Source organism: Quercus lobata, chromosome 6, assembly GCF_001633185.2.
Source record: "Quercus lobata isolate SW786 chromosome 6, ValleyOak3.0 Primary Assembly, whole genome shotgun sequence".
NCBI classification, from domain to species: Eukaryota; Viridiplantae; Streptophyta; class Magnoliopsida; order Fagales; family Fagaceae; genus Quercus; species Quercus lobata.
Genome location: NC_044909.1, coordinates 31,990,500 through 32,010,279, shown reverse-complemented (window position 1 = coordinate 32,010,279; position 19,780 = coordinate 31,990,500). Strand labels below are relative to the sequence as shown.

At 33.5% G+C, this 19,780-nt stretch overlaps 1 protein-coding gene across 1 annotated transcript; it reads left to right on the top strand.

Moving 5' to 3' along the window:
• Nucleotides 1-12,029: 12,029 nt before the first annotated feature.
• Nucleotides 12,030-18,763, top strand: LOC115950930 (ABC transporter F family member 5). Its single transcript, XM_031068208.1, has 9 exons — nucleotides 12,030-13,169; nucleotides 14,315-14,656; nucleotides 15,815-15,955; nucleotides 16,059-16,238; nucleotides 16,438-16,593; nucleotides 17,480-17,581; nucleotides 17,687-17,815; nucleotides 18,243-18,347; nucleotides 18,463-18,763. Exons 1-9 carry the CDS (start codon nucleotides 12,312-12,314, stop codon nucleotides 18,556-18,558), a joined length of 2,109 nt encoding a protein of 702 aa, XP_030924068.1. The 5' UTR covers nucleotides 12,030-12,311; the 3' UTR covers nucleotides 18,559-18,763.
• Nucleotides 18,764-19,780: the final 1,017 nt, after the last annotated feature.

The window sequence follows — 19,780 nt, the reverse complement described above, 5'->3', positions numbered from 1 at the left end:
TATATTTATATTGTACACACAAATGTCCACACACATCATAATTCACAAAAATAGCATTATAACAAAAAGTAATACATATTATCAATATTAGACACACTCACACACATAATATAAATTTAAAAAAGAGTGAATACTTACGATTCACAAACACTGACTCTTTACTCTTAGAGTTAAAAATATTGTAATAAGGGTGTGCAAAATTTAAGTCAGGGTGTGCAAAAATATTTTTAAAAGAAATTAAAGTATTAAACCAACAAAAAAAATAAATATTTTATATATATAATGTTTTATTTTTTGAAGTCTTGGGTTCATTTGAACCCCCTAAATATAGAATAGCACCGCCCCTGCTTCACCCATATAATATCATCTCATTACATGATCTATAAAATTTATTTATATATATATATATATATATAATTATTTAAACAAATCAATGACTTATTAACAAAATTATGTGGCTAAAAATATATATGGGTGATCTCTTTAATTACCACATAGTTTTAAAAAAAAAAAAATTCAAACATATTTAAAGCCAAATTTTTCCTTAAGATAATAACAATAACTGTGTGTTAGAGTATAATTGTACACCACGTTTATGCTAGGGATGTGATTTACTTTTATTGTTTATTCGCTAACCCATTGCTGTATATTTTGACGTGATAAGCTTGTTTTTTTTTTTTCGAAAAAACGTGATAAGCTTGTTATGATTTGTTCCTCGAAAAGAAAAAATAATAGTTTGATATGATTTACACAGTTTTTATTTATTTATTTATGAAAGGTACACAGTTTTAATTAGCTGTAGACTTGGAGATATCATAATGCAGGGGGTAGCTAGTTGCACAGCCAAGCCAATTCCTATCACCAATCATCATCCAGGAAGCAATGGTTGAGGCAGCTATCAAGGCTAGGAATTTGGGTACAAGCAAATTTTGTTCCTTTGTGATAATCAAAGACCTGTCCAGGTTATCAACGGAAGGTGCACTCCCGACTGGCAGGAAAGATTTTTGATGGCTGATTGGGCTTATCTAGCCCAAAATGACACCAACTATCACGCACTGTTTGTTCCCAAGCTTGCTAATAGCTCTGTTAATAACCTAACAAAGTTGGCTACTATAAGTCTATAATGCCAATTCAAAGCTGCATGGTCAATCAGACCGTTTTGTAACCTGACTGTTTCTTTCTTGAATGGTATCCAAAAAAAAAAAAGTTGTAGACAGTTTTTAAGATGAATTAATTAAGTTGTTGACTACCTTTTTTTTTTGAGAATGAAGTTGTTGACAACTTGACACTTGACATAAATATTATTGCTGTAAAGGGTATGTGTGAGTTAAATGGTTAATAGAGTCAAGTTGACAAAATTGAGATTCGAAAGTGATATTTTTGGTCAAGGACATCTTATAATAATACCCTATAAAAGTATGGAGGACATCTAGTCCTGTTCTTCTTTTTTTTAATTGATAATCCTACACTTCTAGGCTAGTGGGGGCATCTCATTTATTAGACAGAAAAAAGGACTGAAATCCGGACAGGAAATAGTTTGGTTGGCAAATTTCAGACACTTCATTTAATCCATCTAAATTCGAATCTTGTTGTCAACAGTCCTTCGTTAGTGGACATCTATAAGGATTAGTTGCATCCAAAAAGGATGGATTTAAATCCGCAGGCTGCCGTAGATTAACTAATCCCTATTTTTGTTAAAAAAAAAAAAAAAAAAAAAAAGGGACTGATGTTGCAACTTACAAGGGGTTTGGCCCATCATTATTGTGGCATTGATTGCCTTTTTTTTTTTTTTTGAAAAAAAAAAATCATTTTAAGGATTATAAGGTCTCATTTATATGTCAAGGGTCTTGGTACCTTTCATGCACAAAGTGTTTGGGAGTTTAAGGGAGAAAGGGTTCGAACTGCAAGGTTAGCAGCATGTTGTATTTATCTTTAAAAAAAATGTCATATGGGCATGCAAGAGTGGAGAACAAGCAAACAACGTGAAACTAAGTATAATACGTGTAGTGACAAACTGGTGGGGTAGCTGAAGAAAGAAATGAGGTTTAGTACTTATATAGTGGTGTAGGATTGATTGAGACTCCATGAATGTAGGATCATCCCTTGTAAGGAAGATACGGAGTTAATGCTCCGAGATCTCTAGGTTTAATTTTCCATATTTGCAGGATATGAATATGTAGAAGGATCTTGGGGTGAGATGCGCAAGTTCTTTCCATATGGACATGTAGGAATGGAGAACATGTAATCGATATGGAAATGATCGTCGGTATCATGGGCTGATAGACAAGTCATATCAACTATCATATATCACTCAAGGTATGATGGTTCCTTAGAGACCAACGATGATTGTGAGTCTGATGACCCAAAACGGAGTCTGACTAGGGAAACAAGGCGACATACTTCATTGATGATCGAAAACCCTCAGAGGTCAAAGACTATTCATAGGCCAAAGACTATTCATAAGCTGAAGACCCAAAACGGAGCCTGAACAGGGAAACAAGGTGACACACTTCATGATGACTGAAGACCCCTTAGAGGTAGAAGATCATTCATAAGTCGAAAACCCAAAACGAAGCCTGACTAGGAAACAAGGCGACGCACTTTATTGATGACCAAAGACCCCTCAGAGGCTGAAAGATCCTTCATAGGCCGAAGATGCTTTTGGTAATTGAAAACTCTTTTGGTAAGCTCATGATGCTTTTGGTGATTGAAAAAACTTTCAGTGACCGAAGATGCTTTTGGCGACCCAATATTCTCTTGGTGAGCTCATGATGCTTTTGGTAATCGAAGACTCTTTCATTGACAAAAGATGCTTTTGGTGACTAACGACTCTTTTGGTAAGCTCATTGTGCTTTTGGTGACTGAAAACACTTTTGGTGGCCAAAGACTCTTTTAGTAACCCCATGATGCTTTTGGTGATTGAAAACTCTTTTAGTGAAAAAAAATGCTTTTAGTGACCGAAGACTTTATAAGGTGTCAGAAAATTTTTCGAGATAATGAAAATATTATCTATTAGTGTTCATGTAATATAAAAGAAATTAATTTAGGAAATAACTCAGAAGAACCTTATTATGACAAATAGCATGAATTATTATAAAAGGAAATCAGGTAAAAAATTTATCTAATTATTTAGTGAATTTGATCCGATATAATACGCCCTCTCACAGTAGGGTGCACTCCACCAATGAGTTTTGACTTTGTCTTTTGTAAGATAGAGATATAATAATTGAGTGAAAAAGTAGTTTCTCACAATGATGATTGTCATGGATTTGTTAATTTTTCAATCACATTTGTGACGTGGTAGACACAATGTTACGAGGTTAGGCTACTTATTCATATCACGAGGCAAATGGAAAAGAATCCTTATTTAGTATCATTATAGAGAAAACAAATGGAATGTCATTAGATATTCCTGGAATAGAACAATAAGTACTACTGTCATTTCACATAAATAGTAAATCACTAAATTTTACTATGCATTTAACTAGTGTTACTGTTAGTCATTATAGTGTGAAATACTGCACATCGCTTGACTTCCAGAATATTGAGATTTACTCGAAACACAGCAATGATGACATCTTAAGGCTACAACTAGGCCTAACTGTAAATAAGAAAAATAAATACAAAGGCAGTGAAATAAGGCTCAAGTACTTTTGTTTTAGTTTGTTGTCAAATGAAAAGGCTACAATTACCCTTCCAGCTCTTTCCACTTTTTATTTCATCAGTCCTAAACCTTAGCCTAGGATAGGCCCACTAGAGGCCCAAACTTGGCCACTACACTACCCCCAATTCCCAAAAGGAGCCCCGATTTCAAGGCCCAGGTCAGACTGGTCAGTCCCAAACAATCTACAACCCAACAGGGCCAGGCCCACTGTTTGTAAGGGTCAATCCATCTTCATCGAGCTATGACTCTTCCTCTGCTGAAAACTAAGTGAGAAGTGGGAACATATTTATGGATTCCTCTTATTATTAAAGAGTCCCATTAATGTATGTTCTTAAGCACACATTAATCATTTATTTTAAAAAATATTTTATAAAAAATTAAAAAAAAATATCAACAAATTTAATCACTTTTTCATTTTTTTCAAAATTTTTTAAAAATAATTTACTAATATACGTCTTAAAGGTATACGTCAATCAAACTTAACAAGACCAAAAAAAAAAAAAAAAATTGAAACCCAATTACTATAATTGTACGCATATATTTGTTTCTTAGTATTCTTACCCATTTCTATTCCATCAAGCTTCTCGGGCTAGTAACTTTCTCATATTTTCATTTTGTGTTGTCCAAGGAAAAAAAAAAAAAGATATAAATTGTCCTTCTTGCCATCTACAGAAACGTGGTTTGTACATGATCTTGCATTGAGTTACAAGTGGCAAGACATGATTGGCTGGTGTCACTAACTTAGGCTTGTGCAGCACAATCTACACCACAAAACTAGTACTATTGTCTACGTGCGTTATCTCCACCTTTGAGTTTATTCGAATTCTTTTGGCCACAAAAATATTGCGGAGGAATAATGGTCATATTTTGTTGTAATTGGTTAATCATTTAACAAAATGTACTTTACTTGTAATTGAGTAGATCAAAGATGGGTTTGTATATGTTGTTCAAGTCAAGTATTAAAGACATGAAGAGTGGTTCAAGAAATAAGTGAAGAAATGCTGTTCATTAAGTCTCGACAGATAGTTCGACAGAGGCCTGCTACCGAAACTTAATGTGAAACTTGATAAATAGCTCAACAGCAGCTCGACGAGAATTACGATTTCAGAATTTCCAAATCTGAAATTTGGTCCAACCTTGCATATTTGTTTGGGGTTTCTTTTTTCACAACACTAGACATATATAAGGCTTATTTTAAAGGTTGTTACACACGAATACAGAGAACAAGAGACTTATTTTCTCTGTGGGAAGCTATTGCGTTTGTATGCCATAGAATTTTGTAATCAAATGCTTCCAGATCTTCATTGTTAATGAAATGAAGAACTTTGCAGCCAACAAAATCTATTCAAGTTGCTAGAGTTAGTCACGTACTTGGGATCTGTGCAAAGGGTTGGTCACAAATTGGAGGTTTGTGCATCAAGGGAAAGAAGACTATTACAAGATCAAGTCCAATTGGGTATTGGAGCAAAGGTTCAACTGTAGGTTGATATTTTGGGATTGCCCAAGGGTAGTTGGTAAAATTTCTTATATTTGTAACCGATTGATTGTTGATTAATGGATTATTGGAAGTAGTGACCTTAAAATCAACCGGTGGGATTTTTGCCTTGCGAGGTTTTCTCCATTTTCCAACAAATTACCATGTTCAATTTATTTTTCGCTTCATTTAGTTTATTTGGTGATTTGTTGGTGCTTCCACGATTTACATATAATTTGACATAATTAATCAATTTGAATAATTGAATTAATTAACCGTGGTCAAGTTTTCTTAACCTAACATTGTAGAATACGACCGAAAAATGAGAAACGTACTACTTTGTTTGTAAAGACATTGATGACTATCTCTTATTCACTTTCAAAAACCGTTTCGTAGATACCAATTTTATGAACAAATTGTATAGCTCTTCTAGCATCCATCATTTCTAAAATAGCAATTAAATGATTCATTTATATGTTTTCAATTTTTTTTTTTTGAGAAACATAAGTTTTCAATTAAATCAATTAAATTGAATAAAAATCTCTACTTACACTGAAAATTCTAAAAAATAAAAATAAAATGCTTTGATGCTTTAAAATCAGCAGAAAACTAAAATCAAGTTTGCTTTCATATTGGTACTTTACATTTTATTATGGTCCTGCATGTTTGATTTGTTTTTATATTAGCCACGTGTTCCATTTATGTTAGTAAATTTGACTGTTAAGTGACAGATAAGTGTCATCCATTAAAGCACTTCACCCATATAATATCATCTCATTACGTGGTGATCTATAAAATTATTTTTATATATTTATTTATTTAAACAAATCAATGACTTATTAACAAAATTATGTGGCTAAAAATATACACGGGTGATCTCTTTAATCACCACATAGTGAGATAAAAAAAATTATAAAAAAAAAAAAAAAAAAACTTTAAACATGTTTAAAACCAAATTTTTCCTTAAGGTAATAACAATAACATGTGTTAGTATAAACGTACACCACGTTTATGCTAGGGATGTGATTTACTTTTATTGTTTATTCGCTTACCCATTGCTGTATATTTCGACGTGATAAGCTTGATATGATTTGTTCCTCGAAAAGAAAAAATAATAGTTTGATATGATTTACGCAGTTTTTATTTATTTTTTTATGAAAGGTACGTAGACTTGGAGATATCATAATGCAGGGCCCGGGGGTAGCTAGTTGCACAGCCAAGCCAATTCCTATCACCATCCAGGAAGCAATGGTTGAGGCAATGAGGCAGCCATCAAGGCTAGGAATTTGGGTTACAAGCAAATTTTGTTCCTTTGTGATAATCAAAGACCTGTCCAGGTTATCAACGGAAGGTGCACTCCCAACTGGCAGGAAATATTTTTGATGGCTGATTGGGCTTATCTAGCCCAAAATGACACCAACTATCACGCACTGTTTGTTCCCAAGCTTGTTAATAGTTCTGTTAATAACCTAGCAAAGTTGGCTACTATAATGCCAATTCAAAGCTGCATGGTCAATCGGACCGTTTTGAAACCTGACTGTTTCTTTCTTGAATGGTATCCAAAACAAAAAAAAAAAAAAAAAAAAAAGAAGAAGCTGTAGACAGTTTTTAAGATGAATCAATTAAGTTGTTGACAACTTGACACTCGACATAAATATTATTGCTGTAGAGGGAATGTGAGTTAAATAGTTAATAGAGTCAAGTTGACAAAATTGAGATTCGAAAATGATATTTTTGATTAAGGACATCCTATAATAATACCCTATAAAAGTATGGAGAACATCTAGTCTTACTCTTCTTTTTTAAAATTGATAATCCTAGACTTTTAGACTAGTGGGGCATCTCATTTATTAGACAGAAAAAGGACTGAAACGCCGACAGGAGATGGTTCAATTGGTAAGATTTGAACATTTCGTCTAACCTACCTAGATTCGAGTCTTGCCGTCAGCAGTCTTTCATTTCTTGGCATCCATAAGGATTAGCTGCATCTAAAAAGGATGAGATTTAACCCGAGGGCTGGCGTAGCTTAACAACCCCTATTTTTGTTATTAAAAAAAAAAAAAAAAAAGGGACTGAAACATTGCATTGACCTTTTGCATTAGATGTTGCAACTTGCAAGGGGTTTGGCCCATCATTATTGTGGCATTGATTGCCTTTTTTTTTTTTTTTTTTTTGAAAAAAAAAAATCATTTTAAGGATTATAAGGTCTCATTTATATGTTAATAGTCTTGTAGCTAAATTGATACCTTCCATGCACAAAGTGTTTGAGAGTTTAAGGAAGAAAGGGTTCGAGCTACGGAGTTAACAGCATGTTGTATTATACTTAGTTCCACGTTGTTAGCAGCATGTTGTATTTATCTTTTTAAAAAAATGTCATATGGGCATGCAAGAGTGGAGAACATGCAAACAACGTGGAACTAAGTATAATACGCGTAGTGACCGACTGGTGGGGTAGTTGAAGAAATAAATGAGATTTAGTGCTTATATAGTGGTGTAGGATTGATTGAGACTCCATGAACGTAGGATCTTCCATTGTAAGGAAGATACGGAGTTAATGCTCCGAGATCTCAAGGTTTAATTTTCCATATTTGGAGGATATGAATATGTAGAAGGATCTTGGGGCGAGGTGTGCAAGTTCTTTCCATATGGACATGTAGGAATGGAGAACATGCAATTGATATGGAGATGCTCGTTGGTATCACGGGTTGACAAACAAGTCACATCAACTATCTCATATCACTCAAGGTATGATGGTTCCTTAGAGACCAATGATGATTGTGAGCCTAAAGACCCAAAACGGAGCCTGACTAGGGAAACAAGGTGACATACTTCATTGATGACTGAAAACCCCTCAGAGGTCGAAGACTATTCATAGGCCAAAAACTATTCATAGGTTGAAGACCCAAAACGGAGCCTGAACAAGGAAACAAGGCGACACACTTCATGATGACTGAAGACCCCTTAGAGGCTGAAGATCATTCATAAGCCGAAAACCCAAAATGAAGCCTAACTAGGAAACAATGCAACGCACTTTATTGATGACCAAAGACCCCTCAGAGGCCGAAAGATCCTTTATAGGCCGAAGATGCTTTTGGTAATTGAAAACTCTTTTGGTAAGCTCATGATGCTTTTGGTGATCGGAAATTCTTTCTGTGACCAAAGATGCTTTTGGTGACCCAAGATTCTCTTGGTGAGCTCATGATGCTTTTGGTGACTAATGACTCTTTTGATAAGCTCATGATACTTTTGGTGACCGAAAACACTTTTGGTGGCCGAAGACTCTTTTAGTAACCCTATGATGCTTTTAGTGATTGAAAACTCTTTTAGTGACCAAAAATGCTTTTAGTGACCAAAAATGCTTTTAATGATAGGAGACTTTAGGGTGTCATAAAATTTTTTGAGATGATGAAAATATTTTCTATCAGTGTCCATATAATATAAAATAAATTAATTTAGGAAATAACTCAGAAGAACCTTATTATGACAAATAGCATAAATTATTATAAAAGGAAATCATCTTTGGGTCAAAAATTTATCTAATTTATAGAGGCTCACGGTGAAATTATTTAGTGAATTTGATCCGATATAATACGCCCTCTCACAATAGGGTGCACGGTGCACTCCACCAATGGGTTTTGACTTGGTCTTTTGTAAGATAGAGACATAATAATTGAGTGAACAAAGTAGTTTCTCACAATGATGATTGTCATGGGTTTGTTAATTTTTCAATCACATTTGTGACGTGGTAGACACAATGTTACGAGGTTATGCTACTTATTCACATCACGAGGCAAATGGAAAAGAAACCTTATTAAGTATCATTATAGAGAAAACAAATGGAATGTCATTAGATATTCCTGGAATAGAACCATAAGTACTACTGTCATTTCACATAAATAGTAAATCACTAAATTTTATTATGCATTTAACTAGTGTTACTGTTAGTCATTATAGTGTGAAATAAGACAGTAGCACATCGCTTGACTTCCAGAATATTGAGATTTACTCGAAACACAGCAACGATGACATCTTAAGGCTACAACTAGGCTTAACTGTAAATAAGAAAAATAAATACAAAGGCAGTGAAATAAGGCTCAAGTACTTTTGTTAGTTTGTTGTCAAATGAAAAGGCTAAAATTACCCTTCCAGCTCTTTCCACTTTTTATTTCATCAGTCCTAAACCTTAGCCTAGGATAGGCCCACTAGAGGCCCAAACTTGGCCACTACACTACCCCCAATTCCCAAAAGGAGCCCCGATTTTAAGGCCCAGGTCAGACTTGTCAGTCCCAACTCCCAAACAATCTACAACCCAACAGGGCCAGGCCCACTGTTTGTAAGGGTCAATCCATCTTTATTGAGCTATGACTCTTCCTCTGCTGAAAACTGAGTGAGAAGTGCGAACATATTTATGGATTCCTCTTATTATTAAAGAGTCCAGTTAATATATGTTCTTAAGCACATATTAATTATTTATTTTAAAAAATATTTTATGAAAAAATAAAAAAATAATCAAAAAATTTAATCACTTTTTTATTTTTAAAAAAAAGAAATTTAAATAATTTACTAATATATGTCATAAAAGTATACGCCAAACAAACTTAACGAGACAAAAAAATAAAAAAAATAAAAATTGAAACTCAATTACTATTATTGTACGCATATATTTGTTTCTTAGTATTCTTACCCATTTCTATTCCATCAAGCTTCTCGGCTAGTAACTTTCTCATATTTTCATTTTGTGTTGTCCAAGGAAAAAAGAAAAAAGAAAAAAAAGAAAGATATAAATTGTCCTTGTCATCTACAGAAACGTGGTTTGTACATGATCTTGCATTGAGTTACAAGTGGCAAGACATGATTGGCTGGTGTCACTAACTTAGGCTTGTGCAGCACAATCTACACCACAAAACTAGTACTATTGTCTGCGTGCGTTATCTCCACCTTTAAGTTTATTTGAATTCTTTTGGCCACAAAAATATTGAGGAGGAATATTGGACTTTTTGAAGAAACCTTGATAATGATTGTCCATGATTCATCTCGCCTGAAATTTCATTTTCGAAAAAACTTGAATAAAAAATTATGAAAGTCATAGGGGATAATGTAAACAAATTATTAATTGATCTAGTTTTAAATTAATTAAGTAATATTGAGTTAAAGAAAATAAAAATTTATATCTAACAATAGGAATGTTGTATCAATAATCATATGAGGTTTAGGAATGCTCAAAATTAAAGTGGTACTTTAGATTAAATAATAAGTTTGAACTTGGTGAGAGAGTGTATTTAAAATGTGTGTTTATGTTTAACAATTAGTTTGTTTCTAAAAAAAAAATCTAGAAGAGGTACCCGCTGTTCTTCATAGTTATCTCTCAAAAGCTCTACAAGTCCTTTAAGTAAAATAAAATCAAGTCCTTTTTATTGAAGAAGAAAATGTACTTAGTATATCTAGGACCTCCATTTTTTTTTTTGGGGGGGGTTTTTGGAGATCTTTTATTCTTTCCAGCAGTGAATATAGGGCAGTTCCACCTTGAAGTTAGGATGGTCATAGGGCCACCCTGATCTGATCTGGGAAAAGAAAAATTATTATATATATATTTAAAATTTTATGACTTTTTTTATCCTTAAAAAAAATTTGTGACCACCCTAAATTTTTTTAAATCCAACATAATTAATCTTTGGACCAAGTTGGTAATAATCTTGGTTGTAGATTAATACTACAACTTCACTCAATATTTTTTTTTATTGGATTTGAATTTTAACAAATTCACAATTGGATTACATTTTTTTTTTCTTATATCCTTTATATTTGCAAAATTTTAAGAAAATCAAAGATCAACAGTTGTGTTATCAATTAAATGTTTAAATTTTGAGTTTTTGTAATCTAAAATTATACATAAAAATAAGTTTAGGGATCAAATAGTAAATAACATTTGATTGACATGAAATTTGACATGTGTTTTAAGAACATAAAGAACATGCAATTCAATGATTATATTTACAAAATTTGTAGTTATGTTAATTTGTTTAGTAAGAATTGTAGCCTTAGGCTACAACTAAGTTTGAAACTAAACTATGTCCTTAAAATTTGGTTCCTTAACAATATATTAAGTCCTTATAAACAAAAGGAAAAAAAAAAAAACACAAGAAGAAATTTATTAAACTAAAATTGTGAAAAATATGTAGTTTGCAGCATTAAAAATGAAACTATCATGCAATTTTTTTTTTTTTTAAAAAAATGTAAGATTTTATGTATTTGTGTGTGTGTGTGTGTTTTTTTTTTTTGTCAATGTATGGAATTTTATTATTATTAAATTTTGTATAATTTAAGTTTCTTAATTAGCACACTCGAAAAAATTTATAAGTCACCACCACTAAATATTGAAAATTTCTTGAATTTGGAGGATTGATTTGTGGAAAAGAAGAATATTGTATCATAAATATATGATGATAATGCTCAAAACTTAAACTACTAACTTAATAATAAAATATCAAGAAAAGGCACCTCCATCCTGCTACTTTTAGATTGACAATCTTGATTCCATTTGGGGATTGGTTTTTCATGTTTTGAAGGGAATTCGTTATGTGAAAAATCCAAAATTGTTTTTAACCGATAATTTTTTTTATAGGTTATAACTGATAATTTGATAATATAAACAGGGACTTAATAAAGAAGAAAAAGCTATGTTATTGAACTACACAAATTCTTAACATAAAAAATATAGTTTAAATAAAAAAGAAAACAGTAAACAAAAAATAAAAGGAGAAAAAAAGGACATACACAAACACACAACTCTCGTATTCCTTTAAGCTGAAAAATCTATTTCTTCGATGTTAAAAAAAAAAAAAAAAAAAAAAAAAAAAAAAAAAAAAAAACACACACACACACACACACATACACACAGACAAACACGCTACTCTCATATTCCTTTCTATATTTTTGGCTGGATTAAATTATTCACTTTCTCACTCTGTTAGTCCCCCCTTGACAATGTCATGTTTCACCTGCATCACTCATTTAGACTAGTCTAGTTACCATTTCTGCACTCCACTGGCTGAGAGAGTTTCTCTGTCACTCTGTTGCTGAGAAACTCAAACAGCCACAACTCAAATTCCATTCTCATCAATACCCTTTTAAAAAAAATTAAATAAAAAATCCTCACTTTCTCACCTCCCAAACATGGACTTAACCACCAACCTCCACCGCCTCCACCTCAACTCCACCTTCCTCACCGGCTCACCACTTCTCAATTCCCACAAACCCATTTTCAAAACCCGTTTCCAAACCTCAAACACCCTTAAAGTTTCAAATTTTATCAACCCCAGAATCCTAAATTCCAAAATCATTGCCTCCCAATTATCAGCCGTAGCCGTTGAAAAGCAAACCGAAACCTCAACCGAAGAAAACGACATCGAGTCCTTGTTCTCCAACACCTCAGTGGACCAAAAGAGAGCTAAAAATAAGCAATCCAATACAGGTGCTTCTAGTATTTCATCTGGGGTTAAGCTTGAAAATGTGACCAAGAGCTATAAGGGTGTCACAGTATTGAAAAACGTGACCTGGGAAGTGAAAAAAGGTGAAAAAGTTGGATTGGTAGGTGTAAATGGAGCAGGGAAAACGACCCAGATGAGAATTATAGCTGGTCTTGAAGAACCGGATGGTGGGAATGTGATTAAGTCGAAAATGAATTTAAAGATTGCATTTTTGAGCCAAGAGTTTGAGGTTTCATTGAGTAGGACTGTGAGGGAGGAGTTTCTGAGTGCGTTCAAGGAGGAGATGGAGATAGCTGGGAAGTTAGAGAAAGTGCAGAAGGCTTTGGAAGGTGCTGTGGAGGATATGGAGCTGATGGGGAGGCTATTGGATGAGTTTGATTTGCTTCAGAGGAGAGGACAGGCAGTGGACTTGGCTCAGGTGGATGCTAAGGTCAGTAAGTTGATGCCGGAGCTCGGGTTTTCGCCCGAGGATTCAGATAGGTTGGTGGCATCGTTTAGTAGCGGGTGGCAGATGAGGATGTCACTTGGGAAGATTTTACTTCAGGTATACTCTTTTTTTGTGTCTTGGATTGGATAATATGTCATAGTTGGTGTAGGAGGATGAATTATGGTTTATGTATGGATAAGTCTTTTGTTCCGTGCCTTTTCTGCTTGCTTTATCATGCAACTATAGTTTATTTTCCAATAAAATGCTGTTAGGAAATTGAATTATGGTTTATGTATTAATAAGTTGGTTGTTCTGGGCTTTTTCTGCTTACTTTATTATGCAACTATAGTTTATTTGCCAACAAAATGCTGTGAGGAGGAATTGCTGGGTGGTGTTTCAAAGACAAGTTGATGTATGAGCAATTGGAATTCATCATTTGTGAATTTATATTTCCTTTATGTTGTATGTTCCATTGGTGTATGGCTATATGTTACTCTTTGATGTGAGGTCAATTGCATGTATATAATGGACTAAGTGATATTATTAGTGGAAATGGACAACTCTCCCGAATCACTTTTTTACCACTTGGGAAGATTTTAATTCAGGAATACTCCATTTTTTGTCTTTTTGGATGATATGTAACTTTAGTGTAGGAGACTGAAATAGAACTACGCTTTATGTATGGATAAGTTTGTTGTTCTGTATTCATAAAAAAAAAAAAAAGAAAGTTTGTTGCTCTGTGCTTTTTCTGCTTGCTTTAATATGAAAATATGGTTTATTTGCTACAAGGAGGAGGAGTTGTTGGGTGGTATAAAAAACAAGTTGATGTATGAGCAATTGGAATTCTTCTTTAAGGGCTTGCATTTGACCAATCCTTCTTCTAATAAATTTTACTCTTATAAAAAAAAAAAAAGCAATGGGAATTCATCATTAGTGAGTTTCTATTTCCACAGATTTTTATGTTCCATCAGTGTATGGCTAAATGTTACTTTTCAATGTGAGGTCTATCACATGTATAAAGTGGACTAAGTGATATCATTAGTGGAAATGGACAACTCTTCTGAATCTCATTATTACCAATTTACACTGGAATTTTTCCATGCCTAATGAAAGTCATTTTTTTTTTGTATGCTTGCTCTTGGTAATATGCATGGGTTATACAGTCTGAATTACAATTGATGCTGGTCAATTGTTTACATATAAGGCATGCATTAAATGTACTGGTTTACAGTGTGATTGTTGTCTTGTGTCTTTCTCTGCAGGAGCCAGATTTGTTACTCTTGGATGAGCCTACAAATCACCTTGACCTTGATACGATTGAGTGGCTTGAAGGTTATCTCAGTAAGCAAGATGTGCCAATGGTTATCATATCTCATGACAGAGCTTTTCTTGATCAACTGTGTACAAAAATCGTGGAGACTGATATGGGTGTCTCCAGGACATTTCAGGGAAATTATTCCCAGTATATCATTTCAAAGGCAGAATGGGTTGAAGCACAGTATGCTGCATGGGAGAAGCAGCAAAAGGAAATTGAGCATACAAAAGACTTAATAAACAGGTTAGGTGCTGGAGCAAATTCCGGACGTGCCTCTTCCGCTGAAAAGGTACATTTAGATTTACTGAGCTTGTGAATAGTTAGGCATGCAGAACTAGTACTAATATACGCCACTTCATCATAAAAACTAAGTATCTTGTCTTGGTTAATAGTAGCTAATGATATTTATTTAGGATAGCAATTTTTAGGGCATTGTACATATAGGTGATGAAGTAGATTTTTATTTATTCTCAACATCAACAATGCTAGAAAGACCATTGTACAAACCTGGTGCTTCAGTATCTCTTCAAGTTTTGACAGGACTGATGCAGTGATGAATAACTGTCAGTTACTGAAATGGTGCACTTATGCATATAAAAAATCACAATACATTGGTTGAGACCTCCTCCCCTTGTAAAAGCAAGGTGGAAGGTGAGGTCATGGGTTCATGGTCCCCCAGGTGTGTAATTATCAATTAAAAATGTAAAAAACAATGCATTTATGGTGCAATACTTGTTCGGGAGATATTTTATTTAATCTGTCTCCTAAAATGTGATTATAATACAACAGCTTAGGAACACTATGTGATGATGTTTTCTGATTTAAAGTTTAAATTCTTTCAATGGATTCTTTCTTAGAAAGTTACGAATATCTATTTTTAAGAAATATTTATTTTATGGCATTTTCATTTCTTCTGCAATGCTACTGACATGCTTAGTCGAAATTGTTGACTGGCAATAAAGTTTTTCCGTTTTGTTTTGACTTGTTTTTCAAAGCAAGCTTGATGTGCAGCAATGTTACTTCAACATTTCCCTATTAATGTAATCCTTGAACCCTATAAAACTAGGGTTCTTGTAATGGTGAGGGTATCATGATTTAAAATAAAAATTTTGTGTTGAGAATGCGCTTCTCTTTTGTTTGGTGGTGATGCCTATGGTTTCAAGGCAGATTCATAGGTGGCGAAGCTTAGAATTCATTCTGTTTATCCTTTTTGCTACTCTTTTATCTCTATTCACCTACATGTTCTACATCAAAATGTTGCCTAAACTTCTCTTGATTCAGTTTTATTTACCTTGTTAGTGATGATAACTTGAAATTATTTGAAGTCACTTGGAAATCTGGTTTTTACTGAAATAAATATCTAGCTTCTATTACATGGTTCATTCATGCTATTTTCTGGCTGCTGTAATTCCTTCCTAACTCTCTGATTGCTTTTGGGTGACAACAGAAGCTGGAGAGACTTCAAGAAGAGGAATTAGTAGAGAAGCCATTTCAACGGAAACAAATGAAAATAAGGTTCCCTGAGCGTGGAAGAAGTGGAAGATCTGTTGTAACAATTAATAACTTGGAATTTGGCTTTGGAGATAAGGTGAATTGATATACTTAATCAAACTAGGAAGAGGGTTCTAGAAACATTGAATTATCTATTTCTGATTTTTTATGTTTTATGAAATTGATGAGTTGTGTGTCAGGTGCTCTTCAACAAGGCAAATCTTACAATTGAAAGGGGAGAAAAACTTGCCATAATTGGCCCAAATGGATGTGGAAAGAGCACTTTGCTGAAATTGATAATGGGTTTAGAGAAGCCAAGAGGGGGTGAAGTTTTGCTTGGGGAGCATAATGTCCTGCCAAACTATTTTGAGCAAAATCAGGTGTGTTAGTGTCTACAATGTTGTATCTCCCATTTATCTAATGATCATGGTGTTTCTAGTTTTTCATGCTTAATTCTAAGCTCCAATGGTTTTACAAACATATACATGTACTTCATATATATTTTTATATAATTGGCAGTTTGTATGTTTTGCTAATTTATTGCTTGTGCTGACTGACACTGACCTGCATCTATTTTAGGCTGAGGCACTTGATTTGAATAAAACAGTGCTTGAGACAGTAGTAGAAGCTGCAGAGGACTGGAGAAGTGATGACATAAAGGGACTCCTTGGGCGTTGTAATTTTAAAGCTGATATGCTTGATAGAAAGGTTTCTCTTTTGAGTGGTGGTGAGAAGGTAAGCTATAACTGTATGCTCTTATGCGATTTTGTATTCTCTCCTAGTGGACATATATCTGGCATTTATGTGTTACATAACAAGTACTGTTTTGTGCTTCAAATCTTTAACTGGAAAATTTACCTATCAAAAAAAAAAAAAAAAAAAACAAAACAAAAAAACTTTAACTGGAAAATTAATTTATAATTTTCTTAGTCTCTTGTCTTGTATATACGCTAGAGTAGTATTGTACTTTAATGGAAAGCAGAAATTATCAACAGCATGAATTTCCTAGTCTCTTGTATATATTTCATAATGTTAAAGAGTACTATTGTAGTTTAATGGAAATAAGAAATTGCAGCACAATCTGGTGGATTTCATTTCCGGTGATAGTTTGAGGATTTTTGGTCAAAGTCTTGTGATTTCCTGAATGAAAACTGCTGAGATGATAGACAAAATATACAACTAAAAACCATTAGATGATTTTGTCTATGTCATTCTTAATTCCAGTGTCCTGATTTTTCAGCATGGTTTTTGGTGTTTCTTTTCCACCCCTTTGTTTAATTCAGATTATTTGTTGAGTTTTAGTTGGACCCAAGGAGATTCTAGGAAGGGTGGAAGACACAAATATTTTGTGGATTTTATGTATCATTTAGAAGTTAGATGTATGACTTAAACTGGATCTATTTCAATGCATCCAGTGATCTACATGTCTAATTTTTTTTCTGGCATAGGGTTGCACTTGTGCCTGTGTGTAAATATGTATGCTTGTCTGTTAAATATATTTCCATTACTTGTTTTCGGTTGAACAGGCTTATTTTCTTACCATGTCTTTGTTTCATTACATTTATGTTGTACATTTTCCTTTTAATGAGACATATCTGATTGTTTCTTCCTGTTTTGTTAGGCGCGTCTTGCTTTTTGTAAGTTCATGGTGAAACCGTCCAGTCTACTAGTTTTGGATGAACCAACTAATCACTTGGATATACCTTCAAAAGAGATGCTAGAGGTTTGGTTTATGTTTTCAGTTAATCTCTGGTTTAGCACTGTAATCTTTAATGAATGTAGTGGTGCAAAACCTCATGATTACTTTAATCATTTGATGATTTATCAGGAGGCAATAAATGAGTACCAGGGAACCGTTATCACAGTTTCTCATGACAGATACTTTATAAAGCAGATAGTTAATAGAGTGGTGGAAGTTAAAGACTGCAATTTACAAGATTATGCAGGAGACTACAATGTAAGCCCACCTCCTCCCCTCTTCTCTCTTAAAAGAATAGCATAATTTAAGATTTACAAGCTTTTTGAGGAAAATAAATCTGAGCCTGAGAACCTAGTCATGATTTTATGGCACTTGACATTTGCTGTGATGACCACTGGTACACCAAATTTCAGACTATCAGGCTTAGCAGTGCCTAGTGCCTACATTTCATATCAAACCAAGCATACAAAAGTTTTAAGTGCCCATTGAGGCCTAATTTGTGATCATATTATGAGATACATCATTGACATTGTTAAGCCCATTATGCAACTATAAATGAAAAAAAATAAAATTATCATATCCCACGTGCATAGCTTAGTGGGAGTCTGGACGTTGTCCTCCATGCAGTGCAATTATCCAATTGCTAAATTTATTTGTACTTTATGACCTTGTGTATATATTACAGTATTATCTTGAGAAAAATCTTGATGCGAGGATGAGGGAGCTAGAACGTGAGGCCGAGCTTGAGGAAAAGGCTCCTAAAATTAAAGCCAAATCCAAGATGTCTAAGGTAAGCGTTGTTGTTGTTATTACCAGCATTATGAAACAGGAAAGGAAATGATATAGCTTCATAAGCTTATGCTGTAGCAATCTGAGCCCAAATTTATATTTTGTTCCTCTAATAGGCCGAGAAGGAAGCCCTGAAGAAGCAGAAAAGGCAAGCATTTCAGCAGGCAAAACAAAAATCAAAAGGAACGAAGAATTCTAAGAGGTGGAATTGATTGATTCACCCAAATTCTTCATTGAAGATTCCTCCAATGTTTCAATTATTTTTTTTAACCTGTAAAAAAGCCTAGGAGATGAGGTGGCCTGTTGTGAGCCAGGTAGTTGTCCTCATGTATATAATTTAAATAGAATTACAGGTATTACTTGAAATTAAGGCTGTAATTGAAAATCTTGTTCTAGCAATATGTTCTCCTTTACTAATGCTTGCAGAACCCCGACAACATGCATTTATGCTTTCGAAACCCATAATGTAAGGAAAACATGAAGGCAGGAGTTCAGGGACTGTTTGATTATACCCCCTTTTGAAAACCTGGTTCTAGATATCATTTTACCATAAATCTAACAGAGTTCTTGAATGTATGAAATGTGCTAAATAAATGAAGCCTTAATTCAGAAAATACATTCAAATATGACATGGGAGCCTCCCGGAATGACGTAAAACGAACCCGTAGCTAGCTAGTATTGCTTTGGTTGTTAATTATTATTAACTTTTGGCTGACACAGCTAGTATTGTGTTAGACTAAATACATTGAAAGTTGGGGTGCCTACCACGAACCTTCTTGGAATGAATCTTAAAATTTTGTATATGGTAGTGATTGCATCAAAGATGGTTGTTGTTGCTGTTCTGCAACTTGCAACCATTGGCAATGACAGACAACTTTGAACTAGATTTGTAGGTTCTTTACCAAAAAAAGAAAAAAGAAAAAAAAGAGATTTGTAAACAAATAAAATAAATGGAATGTTAAATTACTAACTTGGTTTCTAACTGTTTGGGCTAAATGTAAATTTTTTTTGAGAAAAGGCTAAATTTAATTTAACTCTCAAGTACTATTTGTATAACTATCAATATTTTTTTTTTTGTTGAGAAATACTATTTGTATCAATTTAATCACTTAACTTTCAAAATCAAGTCAATGTCATCATTAGGTGTGAATTTTTTTAGTAACTTTAATAAAATGGCCATCCTCAAATAATAATAATAATAATAATAATAATAATAAATGGCCAAACTACAATTTTTTGGTTTTTATAAATTTGTCACAATTTTAGTTTTAGTTAGGTTTTGTTAACGGATGCTCTTAGAATATTTGTTATTGAATCATTTTTATGGACAAAAAGTTAAGTTATTTTAATTTTTTTTTTTAACAAAAATTTTTAAAAATAGTTCCTAAACCTATATGTAGTTGCACGATTTTCCTGGTCTAAACCCTATTGATC